Raw genomic sequence first — 15,638 nt, forward strand, 5'->3', positions numbered from 1 at the left:
TCAGAGAGCACACTTTCACAGATCATGGAAGCATGCAGCCAAGCGAAGGCTGCATGTTAATCATGATCTGCTCCTGGATGACAGTTGTGCATGCGAAGAAAATAAAGAACAAATAATTAACTGGAAGACTTTACCGGCCTTTCTTTAATTTGCCCCTCAGGTGTCGGTTTATGAGGGGCACCTAGTCACAGTGATCTTTGCAGGACTGTTGTTGACTGTGTCTCTGAGTGTAAACAAGCTGGCAACGGAGCGTATATTTCTGAAAAGTTTTTTTAATGAACCCCCAGTAAAGAATAAAGACACGCCACTTATTGTTTGCACAGTGCAAGTGTTTATCAAACGCCTGTTTGAGCTTCATAGAACAGCCTGACTGTCTTTCTGTCTGTCTTTTTTATCTCTCTCCCTCTCTATCTCTATGGTAATAATAACTCTGCAATAATGTGATTATGGAGTGCGGTGCTCTTTGAGTGATGTCACCCAGTGTGATCTCCCTCAACGTGGTTTTATCAAAGTCATCAAGAAGCAGCATGGGGGCTCACCGTGTGGGGAAACTATTGAACCACAGGGGTGGAAGTGTTCAGTGTGTGCGTCACAATTCATAACATGATTATATGCGTTGTGTGAAGAGTAAAATATGACGCCACAAAGTAGCCAATATCTACAGATGACGGATGACAGTTCCCCTATAAAATGCAGAGGAGTGGTAGCATAAAAGAGCTAAATGTAAGTTAATTACCTCTGTTTCTGCAGTACATTACTCTCTCCATCTCTCTTGTACCTTTTGTATATGATCTGGCTTCTTTTTTTGTGCTGCTAGAGAAGTCGGGTATGAAATCAGGATCACTTGCTACACTGAGGCAGATGGTTCATTTGAGACTCAGTGAATATGCTTCAGCTATCTGTCTCTCCTCTGAACACAGCTGACATGTTTGCTGCAAGACTCACTGAATGCTCCTTTTCCATCTCATAGCCCAATTAATTCTGTCTTTCGATCAACAGTTTGTTTTCACGACTGCGTTTCTGATGTTTCAATTTGAATTCAACTCATCCTGGAAGCACACTTCAACGTATGACTGGATATGTATGAGTTATGGCTATGTATCCTCACTCAACGGTTCATATTCAGTTGTTTTGTAATTGTTTGTGCATTGTGGACCCACCCACCAAGACCCCCTCCCTAGGTGGACCTTATCGCTCTTCACAGTAGCACAGAGTAGCCTGAGAATGGCCAAAGAAAGTCGGAGACTGAACTACATTTTTTGTGTGCAAAAAGTATTTTATCCTTCTTTCTCGTTTTCTCCAGGCACATCATTTGTATTTGAGGAAATTGTGAAAAAAGGGCTGTTAGAATCTGTTTTAATTGCTCTGTGATTCATCCGTTCCTCAATATGAACTTCGCCAACACTGTGACCCGAGGCCACAGAGTGGGAGTTCTCCTGCTCACTAGTGTTTTGAGTTCTGTCTGAATCGGCCTGTGTTGTTCTCATTAGTAATCCGGTCACCTCCTCACTAACTTTGGGCCGAGATGAAAAGCAGGCTTTTTTTTCTGTCATTGTTGCGTGTGTGCGTGTGCGTGTGGACACAGCCCGGTACTGCCAAGTCAAAGCGACGGCAGCTTTTTTTCATTTGCGGTCTCATCACCGATGGGCCCTCACCGGCCTGTGGGGCTCGGTCAGAAATAATCCATTTGTGATAGTAAACTTTAGCAGTAGTCTGATAGACTTGAGTTGAAAATGGAGTATGTTGACGGATAAATCAATGAGAGTTTAGACCGGGTGTCTGATACAAAGGTAATCTAATTCAATAAATTGATCGGATAATGAAGGTTTTTGACCTTGGCTTATCTTTGAGCACAGGCAGTTACGCCCGCTATTCCAGAAATAGTATGCAAATAGATGGTGATCATTATCGGGGATGCTCTATGAACTCAATTAGCAAGTATGATCGGCTGATAACTCCCCATTAGCATATATGCTAGGTGTCTGTGGTGCACATCATCGGGCAGAATTGTGTGCGCTTCAGCTGCAGGAAGTAAGTAAGTCAAATGTAAAAGCAACAAGGCTATGCAATGCAAACCCTCGTTTATCTGTGCCCAAATGTAAATGCACAGCAAACCCATCAATCAGTGGTAATGGGGTGATTGTTCTGACACTGACAGTTTGATGGGGCATATTCATCATAATGATGCCATATGTGTACAGTACCAGAATGGCTCTAATGTGGAGGAGCTGCTCTCGCACTGCCTAATTAAAAAGTTAAAGGATCTCCAAGTTATGTTTTTGTCTCCTTTTTAATCGGATATCAGGGAGGCCTGTGATTTCCAGAGATGATTAGCACTACTTTGATTTCCCCGCTGAACTTAAGGGGAAAAAACTGAAGTAACAGGGCAGGCTGTTTTTAGGAACCAAACATTTCTAGTGTGCGTTTAATGTCTTTGCTGACGGCATAAAGCAAACAGTCCGTTGGATGAGTCTTTGATTACATTCATAGGAGCAGCTCAAATTCCCCAGCCATTAGCATTTAGCTTGTAGTTGTAATGGAGTTATCAAGAAGTGTTTTGTCATTGTCGCTCCCTCGGCATCTTATTCTCCCTCTCCCGTCCTCTGCAGCATAACAACCAGCCGAGCATCTTCCTCTTGGCATTTGGCGTTGTTAATAATGCCAGCTGCAGAGAGCAGTGGCACCGCAGCCTCGCTGTATCACAGGCAGTTATTGTTAACTGTGCAGACGGTCCTGATTCACACTCATGTGTGTGTGAGAAAAAGAATATTCCCTGAAATCTATATGGCAATTCATTTCAGACGGTAATTACAACTTGTTATGAATAAATCCTCCGAGACTGGACCAACTCAAATGCAGCCTGAGTAGAGCTTTTGTTTGGTTCCATCACGTTAATTCAAGGGCCAGGTTTTAAAAATGTAATACTTTTTAGCCCACGTAGTAAAGACATATTCAAAAGTTCAGACAATGATCCTTGGATGCCTTTAATCATCTTTGAAATGGCCTTTTTTGGAGTCTCTTAGTTGGAGCCCATTGTGAGGGAGAGTATATTCTATTTTCATCCGCCGCTTCTCACTTTAATTAATGGCAGGATGTGCTCAGAGGAACTGTGCCGTCTGCTCCTTAAAGCCCATGTTGGGTCTGAGCTCGGTCAGACTGCTGGCTTCATTCAACAGGCTTCCAGGTGTGAACCGCATCATGAGGGAGACGCACTCGGGAAGCATGGGGATGGAAAGCATCTCACGTAAAGAGGCCGCAGATCATCATCGACCTGCATCATCAAACATTGTAGTGGAACCTTGAAGGAGTGGCGCTGATGGATCGCGTGATCGAGCAGAAAAGCTTGATGACGGCTGCATTTTTATGCATTATCGTATTTGCATTATCAAGCAGGGAGCTGTGTGCTTCTACCTCAGTAATGTCTGTAGAACGTGCAGCTAATGGTGATTATAAATTAGTTCAGTTAAACCCATCTCACCCTGAACCTATCACGTAGCCTCTGGCAATGTCAACAATCTATCAAATGTTTGCATTTATTTTTCTATATTTTGTGTTTGACAACTTTATTGTCATGTTCACAGCTGCAGAAAATAAAGTGAGGTGTGCAGAGGGGGAGCCTGTGCTCGTCCAGACAGGGTGGTGGTAAAAGGCTGTCTGAGTGCTTAGGGAGATGGGGGGGGGGGGGGGGTCTCCCTTTCTGAGGCCAGAGAGCCAGAAAAAATGGACTTCTAATGGCTTGTCCAAAGGTATTGGATGACAGTTAACCTTTCCAGCTAATAATTAATAAGACTCTTAATATGTGTCACACATCGGCCCCAGGTAGCATTTAGTCAGCAATGGAGACGCATTTGGGACATGAATATTGCATCGCTTTAAAATACCGCAGATCCCACTGGCCCAAGGTCAGCTGGACGTGGCACTGACGGTAACCCCGTCTCTCTCTCTCTCTCTACGTCAATGACATTTAAACCTCCCAGAGAGCTCAGGTGGCTTATTGCCGCGCTGAAACATAAAGTAAGAGACTCCGAGACGATGCGTGAGGATTTGCCGATTCCCACAGCGAGGCCCAGATAGTGAGGGTTTACCTTGAGTCGTGCCAAAGGGGGGTTGGGGGGCAGACCTGTGCTCACCTGGCAGCGTCCAGTACATGAGCACAACATCTTCGTGCCGCTTTATTGGCCACCCATGAAACCCTGATGCAATCCACTGAAGTGGTAACAGTTTGTTCTTGTTGTTCACCTTGCCGTTGTATTTATTATGTTATGGCCCATCCTAATGTATAAGTGTGTGCCCCCTCAGTCAACCATTTGTTGCAGTTTGTTTAGTGGTTAGTCAAAACACAAGAGCCCAGAGCGTTCCTTATCCCTCCTGTTGCCTTTGGGTCAATTTGACCCCATTCAATGTTTAACCCTCCTGTTACCTTTATATTTCCTGACATATTTTACCCTTGGGGTCAATTTGACCCCAGCAATTAAAACCTCCAGAAAATTATTAGAATTAATATTGTTTTCCAAGTTTAAGTGTGAGGTCCTTTATGTTTGTTTGTTGACTACCTAAATAGCCCTTTAAATATATAAAAAAAGTTGATATTTCTTATATGTTTGACAGTGAAAAACAGGCTGGGGTCAGATTGACCCGAAAGAACACCGACGTTAAACATTGAATGGGGTCAAATTGACCCTAAGGTAACAGGAGGGTTAAATAAAGTAAGCCATGTTATTAATTACGCTGGGCTCGACCTTATACTCTCCTCCACTTATGATGAGGCTCTTTCTTTTTCCTAGTACACACATTGTTGTATGGCTGGTGCCGCCAGGGAATGACGTTAAATAGCGGACGGGTCTCTGACTCTAAGTAGTTAATCATAATTTCCCTCTAGGAACTGCCACTTAAGTTATTAACATGTAATTCTGCAACGTCAGACTGTGTTCTCATTAGAACTACTTATTGCATCTTTTTTCTGCCAAACAGAAAGATTGAACCTGTGTGTTTCACTTTGGTTCTCTCGGCGCTGAAGCTCTCTCTTCATGTCTGGCTACAGATCTCAAACTACTGTGCAGTTTACCAATTAATGAGTTCATGTTGGGAGATTCTGAAGTTTACAATGTCGACGCAATGCAGGAAGTCGGGTTTGTTTAGCGTGGTATAGTTTGCAATCGGTATCTTTCCCCAGTCGCTTTTTCTGCCTCCCGCTCCCCAAAAAAATTCTGTTTCCCAGAGCAATACTGTTGGTTCCACATTGATGAGAAATTATACATGCATATTGCCCCCCCACACACACACACACACACACACACACACCACCAGCACCCCTCAAGATCAAAAACTCAATGTAAAAATGCTTTCATAAAATTCTAATTTAGATTTATTTCACAATAAATTCTAATTTACATAATTTGAGTAGGAAATGCACAGAATTATCTTATAGTAACCGTTTAATCGTATTAATTAGAAACTATAAAAATGTTTATTACTTTACTTTATGACCAAAAAAAAGTGTTTTATTATTCTGAAGACTTGATCCAAACACTTTTCTCTTATCTTTCCAGAGTGTTCCTGCGGGCCATTAATCAGTATGCAGCCGTGTTGAACAAGAAATTTCTGGATCAAACCAACTTTGAGCTACAGGTAAGAGCTGAACCTTCTGAACCTTATTTGATGTTCTTTCAGTCACGTTCAGTAGTATTAGCAGCAGCTGTGCTAAATATTTAGACTTTTTTTAAGACATCGCTTCCTGCAGTGCCACACAGACGCTGCTTTTAATGTTCCACATGCAGCATTGTTACGAATTCTGTAAAAAAGAATAAATGTGAAGGATGTGGACATAAAAATGGTGCCGCGGGAACATCAATTACTGTGTAATGGCTGTCAATTTGAAGTGCATTTCAGAATATTTTAACCTGCTTCCCCTCAAAGATTAACCATTTCTGCTTGGTTTTTAAATGTCTGACATATGGAAAATCTCCAACGACACTGCTGTTAAAACCTTTATGTATTTGTAGCAGGATTTATAGCACTTGGATCTCTCCTTATGCTGTATGAGTGAAGTGTTGGGCGTTCTGTACTTAAAGCTGCGTCTCAGTAGAAGATGGATTGATTCTCATAGTCTCGTACAGACAATTTGTCTTTTTTAGCTTAAACAGTATTTTGACTCGCGTGAAAGTTTGTAATCGATGTGCTCTGAAAACTCAAAGTGAAGTCACTTATTTTAAGTGCATGGACAGGCTTTTTGCAGTGATAAAAGGTAGCTATTTAGGGCACTTTCTTTTGCTACTGGGATTGTCCGATGGAGAGTGTGCTAATGGAGGTCAGTAACCTAAATCACTGGGACTGCTCCCCTCATACAAGTAGACCCAAAAACCTTTGAATTTATTCAAACTAAAAAGCTTTCCATCCCGCGTAGTGTGGCGTTGTACTGAATAATATTGTCACAAAACCGCTTTTTGACTTAAATGTCCTTTTTGTTCTCTTAACTCCACAGCTGTGGAACAACTACTTTCACCTGGCGGTGGCCTTCCTCACCCAGGAGTCACTGCAGCTGGAAAACTTCTCGAGTGACAAAAGAGCCAAGATCTTCCAGAAGTGAGTACGACTCCACGGGGCCTTTATATGACTTTATATAACTTATCAACACGGAGGCTGACGGGGATACCCGGCACACCGTGGCTGCAGTGGAGTGCAAGTACAGATCCATTTGCTCTCGTTGTTCGCCCTTCCGGACAAAGCAGGACCGCCTCGCGTTGACTCCATTTGGTTATCGAGAGCACATCTTGTACTCAAAATTGGGAATCCCTTGAAATGTCGGACACAGGTAAAAGCTTTTTATTCTTAGTTATTCCAGCATTAGATTATAGGGAGAACATTGGATATCACGGTGTACAGTTTTAAACGGCCGCGGCTCTCAATCCACAAATTTTAGCATCGGAAATGAAAATCACTTCCTCAACGATCTAACCCTGCTGTCAGTAAGTTCAGTGAGCGCTCTTGTTCCCCGCTGCCTGCCTCTACAACAAGCCATTCGTCTACATTAGTATTTCTCAGAGTGGCCGTGCAGCCAAACGTGTGAATGCTTTCCGGGCAGACGGGGACCATACTGGCTCTCATCTTCATTTGGAGGAGCTTTTGTCACTAAAGCATTCATCACACTGTGCCCGGGCCCGACAGCGAGGCTCCTCGTTGGTCTGTGCTTTATTATCGGACCTGATAAGCTCCCACACGAACAGCAAACAAGACGTTTCCAACCACCCCCAGCCTGCCTTTCTCCCCTTGTCAGCCTCCCTCGGAAAAAATCGTCTCTTTGATTCGCAGACACAAGAACTGACGTTCCTGGTGGAAGCACCGAAGGGGGATAATGTCTATTTACTATTTATTTGACATTCTCAAATATGTCCTTCAAGTACAACCAGGTGGCTCCCATAGCAACCCAAGAGGATATTATACAGGGTTTGCCAATTTTTATTTCACCCACTCTTCCTCCCTCCATCCGCCCACTCGCCTCCTTTGGGTCGGTTTCCCTCCACCTACGACTCACCTGCTCTCTTTTCAAGCCGTCTTCCTGCGTGCTGGTGCACGAACTGTCAATCCTGCCTGCAATGCCAACTATTGTGCGTTGCTGTGGGAGAACGGAGGGGTGGAATCCGAGTTGTGTGGAGCGTGGCTCTTTAAGAACCGGCTTTTCTCCTCCGTCACACACGTCTCCCCGTGCTGTTTGTGAAGTTCCGGTCCTTTACTGGATCCTCGTTTCCGTCTCACACTTGTACTGCAATATATGGATAAATACATCGGTGTGGAGCCATGTTGCTGTGTTTGCAGTGTATCAGGACACAGCGGTGAGGATTCAGCATACTGGCGATGTATTGCTCATAGTGTAAAGAACACACAACAATATAATATAATTTCTTTTACATGCATTCAGAACAATGGCATTTGCATTTGCACATCCCCTGTGACATCCAACCTCAGAGCACTACTTTGAGAGGTCACGTCCACCGCGAGAGCCCATATCTTTGAAAATGAAACAATGCTTTGACTGAGTTCATCTTTGCACGCCGACTGTTAAAATAAAAAAAAATAAAAAAGTGATTTTAAGAATTGAAACGATATTTCAAGAAATATTATTGCGACAGTTAATATTTCTGGTATTTTCTCTCACGCCTTGTTTCCACACCTCAGCAGCAACTTTGATGAAAATGTTTCCAAAAAGTGGACAATCAATTGAATAAAGTTTGAATAAACTGGTCATTTTGCTTTATTAGTTTGTGTACACGAAGGGGCCGTGGCCAGTGATTGTGGATATGCAGCCACATATACACATAGGGAGCTGGATAAATGATCATGCAGCAATGTCGCTGTCCCGATGTGTGCCGATGAGTGATGAGAAGAGGGCGTGTCACAGTGTCAGGTTTTGTGAATACAGCACACTTGTTTTACCTCCGGCTTTGATCACACCCCGTCTGTTCTTACGGGCCACTGCTTGTCAATCAGTTTTGTTCTCGCTTGCTCTACATCTCTGTCATCCATCTCTTGTGTTTCCATCACATCATGCCTCCACGAGAATGTCCTCTGTCCTCATCCCAATCGTGTCCTCGCCCCCTGACCCGGTGGGCGAGAACCCCAGATCCACTCGCTGCTCCCCTCCGCTGTTATTGCGAGTCCATTTCTCTGAGCGCTCTCCTCCCCGTGGCTGACAGGTATGTGTTGTAGGTCCTGACAGACGACAGTCGTGGCTGCCCGTCTCGCTGCCTACAGCGGTGTGACAGACACCGCGTCCGCCTCGGCTCAGACGACGACACGATGCCTCCTGATGTAGGAGACTCAAAGCTGCATGCTTTCCAGAGCTGTGTGATCAATCATACACACAGGTGTGCGCAGAAATAAATGAGAAGACACTCTCGCGTCGTAAAGTGTGGATGAGGGGCAGAAGCGGTCTAAGATGTAATACATAATTCAGCGATAGTCATTTTCGAGAGGCGAGCATCGTTTTTTATACTTCATCATCTTGCAAACACTCCGTTTGAAGATCAATATCTGGGCAACTCTCCTCCCATTGACAGCCGAATGCTGTAAATAGTTCTGACTACAAAGAAGTGACGCAGCGTCTTCCTTAACGATTCTTTCAATACTGTCGCCCGCAGTGTTTTCAGGGACATACTTCAGTATCCTGTCAAATGACGACTTTTTCTCCAGTTGGTGGGCGGAGCTTAGTTTTATCTCCAACCAGTTGGCTAACTTTTGAGAAAGTTTCATCTAAAATCTTTCCTCATTACCCAGCATTACAGGGGGATTTGTAGTTGTCTGCCGAGCTCTGGTTGACATTTAATTCTCAACATGTTAAACGTATATTACAGAAGAGTGGGTCACACGGCGCGGCGGTACGGAGAGATGTATCCATCGACTTTGAGCCGAGCTGCTATTTCAGCCGTCTGATCGGCCGCGCCGCCACATGGCTGAGGACAGACACTGTGGTGGTTGGGCGCTGCTTCAAAACACAATCACGACATCGCGGTTCAGTGCCATTATTCCCCGCGGTGAGCCAGCAGGGAAAATACATCTGATTACTTCTCAGCATGCGATGGTGCGGCTAAAGCACGCTGCACCAGACCAGTGGAGTCACGGCGTAAACGGTCAGAAATGGCTCTCTCAGGACTGTTCAGGCTTGATCTTACTCACTTTTCTTATCCATTGTCCAATCGGTTTTTCAAAACGACGAAATCCATTGCTTCAGTTTCACGCATGTGATCGTTTTCACAGAGCTTGTCTCACTTTCTGCCTCGCTGCTCGTTGCTTCCGCTCCTGTTAGTCTCTCCATCATTCACTGTCTGTCCTTTTCACTTCACCAGCCGTCCTCTCTGTGACCCGGGCTCCGATCCGCCGTGGAGATTGGTTCATGACCTGGACGTCAGCTTCTCAGCACTGGTTTGCGAAAGCTAGACAAGAAGTCAGGACGGTGGCGATCCTTCCTTCTTTTGCAAATCTTTGTCTTCATAAAAGGGCTCGAGTGACAACTTGAGTCTTGCTCAAAAAAATATACAAACAAAGACTATCTGATAAAACAGTTTGCCCAGTGTCTTCCGTCTTTAGAAACAGGAAATACACATGTTTTGTATTACTCATCTCACTTCCTCTCACTGAAAATCTGCAATTCAGATGTCCACCAGCAGCCTGGTTTCAGCATCCATAAATATTGTGTTAAATGCTATACTATTGGTATTGCATTCACTTTACACAAACAGGAAGCAGTTCTCTAAATGAGTTGATGAGTTATCTTCAATGCCATGGTTGGGTAACATTTGATCTTGTTTGTCTTTCAGGTACCAGGACATGAGAAGACAAATTGGCTTTGAAATCAGGGACATGTGGTACAATCTAGGTAATTTAACCAATATTCTGTTCATTTTGTTCAGTTTTAGTTGGCACCAAAGACAATTGTGTTGTTTTTTTCCCCCTGATGAAGATGTTTATGATTGTCTGCAAACGTAAGTACTTTTGCCATCTGAAGATTCAACTCGACAAAGAACAGCAGCTAAATATAGTCGGCCGTTTTAATGAGCTTTATATGGTGGGTGTGATTAGAGAGACTCAGCAGTCAACTCTCAATGTAATGAAATTGTGGAGTCAGATTTGAGCGCCTGTGCCTCCCTTAGCCTGCTCATTGTAACCTACACCATCTGATCCTTTAATTAGAGCCTTTCAGCAGATTAGATTGACTCATTCACTGGTTTTTAATGAGCATCTTTCTTTTTTTGTACCTGAGGTGTTGATGTTATTAACCGCATAACTGTCATGGAACATTTAAAAAAAAAGATTTGCTCGCCATCCCGAGCCAGGTTTTTTTTGCATTCTTTTGGAAGAGAACATTTCAAAACCAGGATTACTCCTGTTGGGATCCACAGGTCGTATTGTGAACTGAAGTTGAACCCTGTCGTGTTTTTGGCACTGCATTTAAATGTGAATGTATTCTTTCCTCTCGTAGGGCCCCACAAGATAAAATTCATTCCAGAGATGGTGGGTCCTATGCTGGAGATGACACTGGTTCCCGAGATTGAGTTGCGGAAGGCCACCATCCCCATCTTCTTTGACATGATGCAGTGCGAGTTCCACTTCACGTGCACCTTCCAGCGGGTGCGTCCTCCCAAACCTGTCACAACAACAGGACTGTAACAAAACGACTTCATGATAAGTAGGGGGGGGGATCTGAGGAGGGGTAAACACTGAAGTTCAATAGACATGAGCAAATTTGTTATTCAGCAAACCTCATTTGGTTTTGCTCCGATTATCCACAGCCACGGTGAGTGGAACTTAATTTGTTACGTCCCCGTTACAGTGCAAAGTTAAGCCTCTGCATGAGGAAATCCGTTTGGCTACAGCTGTTCAGCATAAGACGTCTCAGGCGGCTTCCTGCTTTGTGGTGTTTTGTGTGGGCCCAAAGAATGTGATGCTTATTGTACTTGTAAAACAGCACAATGGCTTCATATCTCAGCGGCCCCCTGCACTGTAGTCCCGTGTAAGACCGTGGTGGCTTAAACAGAGAGTCAAAGCTCTTTGGAGGTGGATGCCACTTTTCATTCTTTACCTTTTAGTGAAATGTGTCACTTTCACGTTAGCCTTGACCCCCCTTTAGGCTGTAAGCCAGTAATATTTCCTTTCCTTGGTCTCTCTACTTGTCTGCGTTTGTTGTAAATCCGTGGCTCGGCAGAGAGCAGCATTTATATCTTTACTTACTTGGCTGCACCCTCCTCTTCTGTTCTGTGTTCGTGCCCGGCCAACACACAGGCAAATATAGAAGTCAGTGAAAATTGGTTTGTTTCAGCACAATAAAACCTTTTTTTTTTTATGTACAGCTGCTACATTTAAATATCTGAGAAATACGGTGCATGCATCAGTGTCAGAAGCTACAGCAACAAACCGGGCAAAAGTAAAGTGGATGTGTCTCATGATGCAGCGTAGTTCAGTCTTCTAACCAAATTTATACACATAATTAAAAGTTAAGAGAATAATGACCAGAAGATACCGACTCACGACCAGCTGGCCGGTTAAAGTGGAAGCACAGATCCCCCTCGGCCGAGCCGCGATGCAGGGAGAGAGCGAGACGGGGAGATGGCGTTAATGAATTGAAAAATTAGCCACGCTGATTATTTACGCCTGCTTTGTCTAATTGCAGTTCGAGAATGAGATCATCACCAAGCTGGATCACGAGGTGGAGGGGGGCTGCGGAGACGAGCAGTACAAAGTTCTCTTTCAGAAAATGTAAGTGCTGATTAGTGGGTGGGATTACGCCTGAGCCTCTCACGAGTTGGGTCATGCTAATTGCAACATGGCACTCCTCAAAATAATCACAGTGTGCTGATGATCACACGGCTGTCACAGCTTGCCTCTGTGATAGTCGCTTCACAGTTGGACTTTAATGTGCAAAACAAAAAGAGGAGGATTGTTTCCCTGAAAGCTGTAACAAGTCTGACCCTTTCAAGCTATTGAAGAGCATCTTGTGCACGCCTTACATTTGTTTTTTCTCTCGGCCCCCGGCTTCTCTTCCTCCACCACCCAGTTTGCTGGAGCACTGCAGGAAGCACAAGTACTTGGCCAAGACGGGCGAGAACTTCGTCACTCTGGTGGTTCGTCTGCTGGAGAGGTTGCTGGACTACAGGACCATCATGCACGACGAGAACAAAGAGAACCGCATGAGCTGCACTGTAAACGTGCTCGTAAGAAGGTTTATTTCTTCCCACGGTCTCAGTAATGATGTGACGTCGGCCATTATTGTCCATAAAGTAACCATGATGACGAGCCACACAAAAGAAACGATGATAACCACGTGTCACGGTGCATTGAGATGTTATCGGAGGAGCAGCTCACCTGGAACACCTCTCCTCTGCAGAGTGACATTTCATCTGGGAAATGTCAATTCTGGGTGTCGCGTAACTCCTGGCATTGAAAAGACGACAGGCCCGTGGGCCCTTTCTGCATTTACCCGAGTCATGTTCTGTCAGCGCTGTGCCAGTAGAGCGGCGGGACACTGATGTCAGCTGACGTACTCGTCTTTAGTGAATGCTTAGTGTTTCCCCTCTGTCACTGAGGACATTGATGTTTTATCCATATTTGACCAAATGTTGTTGTCTCATTGCCAAATTGTTCTTTTAAAAAGATTTTTTACTTTTTTTTAATCTACAGTCCAGTGATTTTAAGAGTTATGCAACGTAAGCATGGCACACTAATCCAGCATTGTTTTAACCAAATGCATTTGAATGGTCTCTTTCCTTCCTGTAGAACTTTTACAAGGAGATAGACAGAGAAGAGATGTACATCAGGTAAGTGTGTGTGTGCCTGTTTAAGTTCCTTTTGTAGCATTATACACACACCCCTAGAGAACTTCACATACAGTACATTATGAGACTCAGTGCTGCGACATTTTGACTTGCCAAAGACTTATTTCTGGACATTTGGCCCTTTGGAGCCAGATATTCAGAATACAATATTTGTTTTTGTTGAAATGCATTTCCATTTCCACACTGTCACCTGTAAACCAGGCTGCCAGGATACATCAGTCCAGCGGCGTTAACTTTCTGTGTGCCGTGTAGTTTTGCGAGTCCCTCCCAGACATGACTCATACATCATTGCTTTTTCCTGCCAGGTACCTGTACAAGCTGTGTGACCTCCACAAAGAGTGCGACAACTACACCGAGGCGGCCTACACTCTGCTGCTGCACGCCAAGCTGCTGAAGGTACACAGACACAACACCAACAGCAAATTATTGCAGAAGCACGCTCTCGTGAAAAAACTTCAAACGGAACCCAAATACACTGCTGAGCTGTCAGGCATATTTAACCTCGGGCATTAAACAAGTGTTTACCTATGAATTTGAATGTGTACAGGATTTAGAGAGTCAAGGCCACAACCCTTTAATCCCACCATGGCACGAGATGGCTACTAAGAGGGCAGACCTGCTGAGCGGCATCCTTTTGATGCAAATAACGGATCGTCTCTGATCTTTCCGGAAGAAGGGGGAAATGATACAACATAGTTTAAAGCAGAGGATAAAGCCGCAGCAGCCACCTGAGGTGCTCCGGGATAAAGATGCGCTTTTCCTGTCCTCTTTGTCATCTGAAAACGCAGAATCCTCAGCTATAAGTCACATGGTTCAGTGCCAGGCACAGCAGGTTTAGAGTGGAAACGGGGGCAGGTTTCCACCACACTTCTTGCTGTGATATCTCAAAATAGATGCATATATATTTACAAGCCATCACCAAGCATTTATTTTTAAGATCACACCTTTTTCTTCCATTAGGCCTGTTCTCGGCCCCGGAAAGTTTTGATCTCTTTGCCAACAATGTAACACATCGGCTCACAGCTCCACACACAAAGAGCTGCAGTGTCTATTCCCAGTTGGGGTTTGGTACACCCTGAATTTGGAGTTATTCCTGTCTGCCTTTTATCCAAAACGGTTGCACCCGACAACTCATCTGCATTTGCATAAATAGCTGGCTGCGTCAGCCTTTGTGCGGGTCCGACAGGGGAGAGCAGGCTGTGACTGAATCACATTTTCCTCGCTGAGCAGTCACAGTAGCATGCAGCAGTTGTTTTTGTTATTATCATTTTAATTCTGCCCATCTCTCAGCAGCTGTGGCATTCCTGATCGTACCTTCAGAGAGGGACTCGCTATTATATTGTGGAAATTGGTTAATTTTGTTCCACCAGAGTCTGGAGAAATCCTTTCTTCTCCAATAAGCTGTTCTGTGTTATCGTTGTCCTCCTTTTGTGTAAACAAGCTCAAGTGAGAATGGATGCTGGATGCATAATTCTGCGTCCACCGGCGGTTATATAGTAAGAGTGGCTCCTGTAGTAATGATTAGACCTCCAGTGGAGTCCCTGCAGCAGTATAATAACGGTTGATGAATTTACGGCCCTTTGTGTTTTGTCAGAGATGCATCAGCACTTTATTTCTGTCGATGCAGGGTCACCAGCCATCCATGAATACACTGAGATCCTTTCTACCCTGTAAATGCCGCAGTTCAGCTGTAAAGGAATCAATAACCTGCCGACATCCCTCTTCGTGCCACAGCGACAATGTGCGGAGCAATTACTTTTTCACCCGTCTCTATGCAAATTCCTTGGCTTTGCTATTCAAATTTGGCTCGGCTTACGGAACTTTGTTGCGGTTTTCTCAGAGATCTTAACTCCTCAGGTTACTCACAACACCAATTAAAACCGTCTGGTAATGAATCGGTCCTGGCGGCACACACAGGATTACGGTTCCCCGACACGGAGGCCAATCAGATTGTCCTTCTCCCTGTTAGCCAAGCTGTTCTAGCTTGTCAGAAAGCTCATTATTCTTTATGCTGATGCATGATGGGGTACACGGTCAGCACAAAAGGATACCCCGCAGTGTTGTTCCTTTTTCTTTTCTTGCATCCTTCTTCCTTATCTGCCACTCTTTACAAAATCTAGCAAAATGTGTAATGAATAAGATTACGCTGCTGCGTGACTCTATTGTATCTGATGTTTATTGTCAACAGACGCCTAAGTGATGCTTTTCTCTGCTGGTTACCAGTGGGCTTACCTACTGGTGGACTATTCTGGATTGTGCTAAATACTATAACAGCGGGTTGCACTTGTGCTCCCTCTGAGCCATCGGCACATGTTT

The 15,638-nt window shown here is 44.4% G+C and overlaps 1 protein-coding gene across 2 annotated transcripts in view; it reads left to right on the forward strand.

The window, feature by feature from the left end:
- dock1 (dedicator of cytokinesis 1) overlaps positions 1–15,638 on the forward strand; it is a 164,511-nt gene that overhangs the window by 122,052 nt on the left and 26,821 nt on the right. The window contains exons 30-37 of one of the 2 annotated variants that reach the window (XM_056429061.1): positions 5,550–5,628; positions 6,482–6,582; positions 10,311–10,369; positions 10,973–11,121; positions 12,161–12,246; positions 12,545–12,701; positions 13,264–13,304; positions 13,628–13,718. In XM_056429061.1, the coding sequence (XP_056285036.1) occupies positions 5,550–5,628; positions 6,482–6,582; positions 10,311–10,369; positions 10,973–11,121; positions 12,161–12,246; positions 12,545–12,701; positions 13,264–13,304; positions 13,628–13,718 (763 nt within the window). Of the gene's footprint in view, positions 1–5,549; positions 5,629–6,481; positions 6,583–9,839; positions 10,370–10,972; positions 11,122–12,160; positions 12,247–12,544; positions 12,702–13,263; positions 13,305–13,627; positions 13,719–15,638 lie in introns of those variants that run through there. The other variant, XR_008833447.1, reaches the window with a different exon arrangement.

The sequence above is a fragment of the Pseudoliparis swirei genome, chromosome 13 (genome assembly GCF_029220125.1).
Source record: "Pseudoliparis swirei isolate HS2019 ecotype Mariana Trench chromosome 13, NWPU_hadal_v1, whole genome shotgun sequence".
NCBI classification, from domain to species: domain Eukaryota; kingdom Metazoa; phylum Chordata; class Actinopteri; order Perciformes; family Liparidae; genus Pseudoliparis; species Pseudoliparis swirei.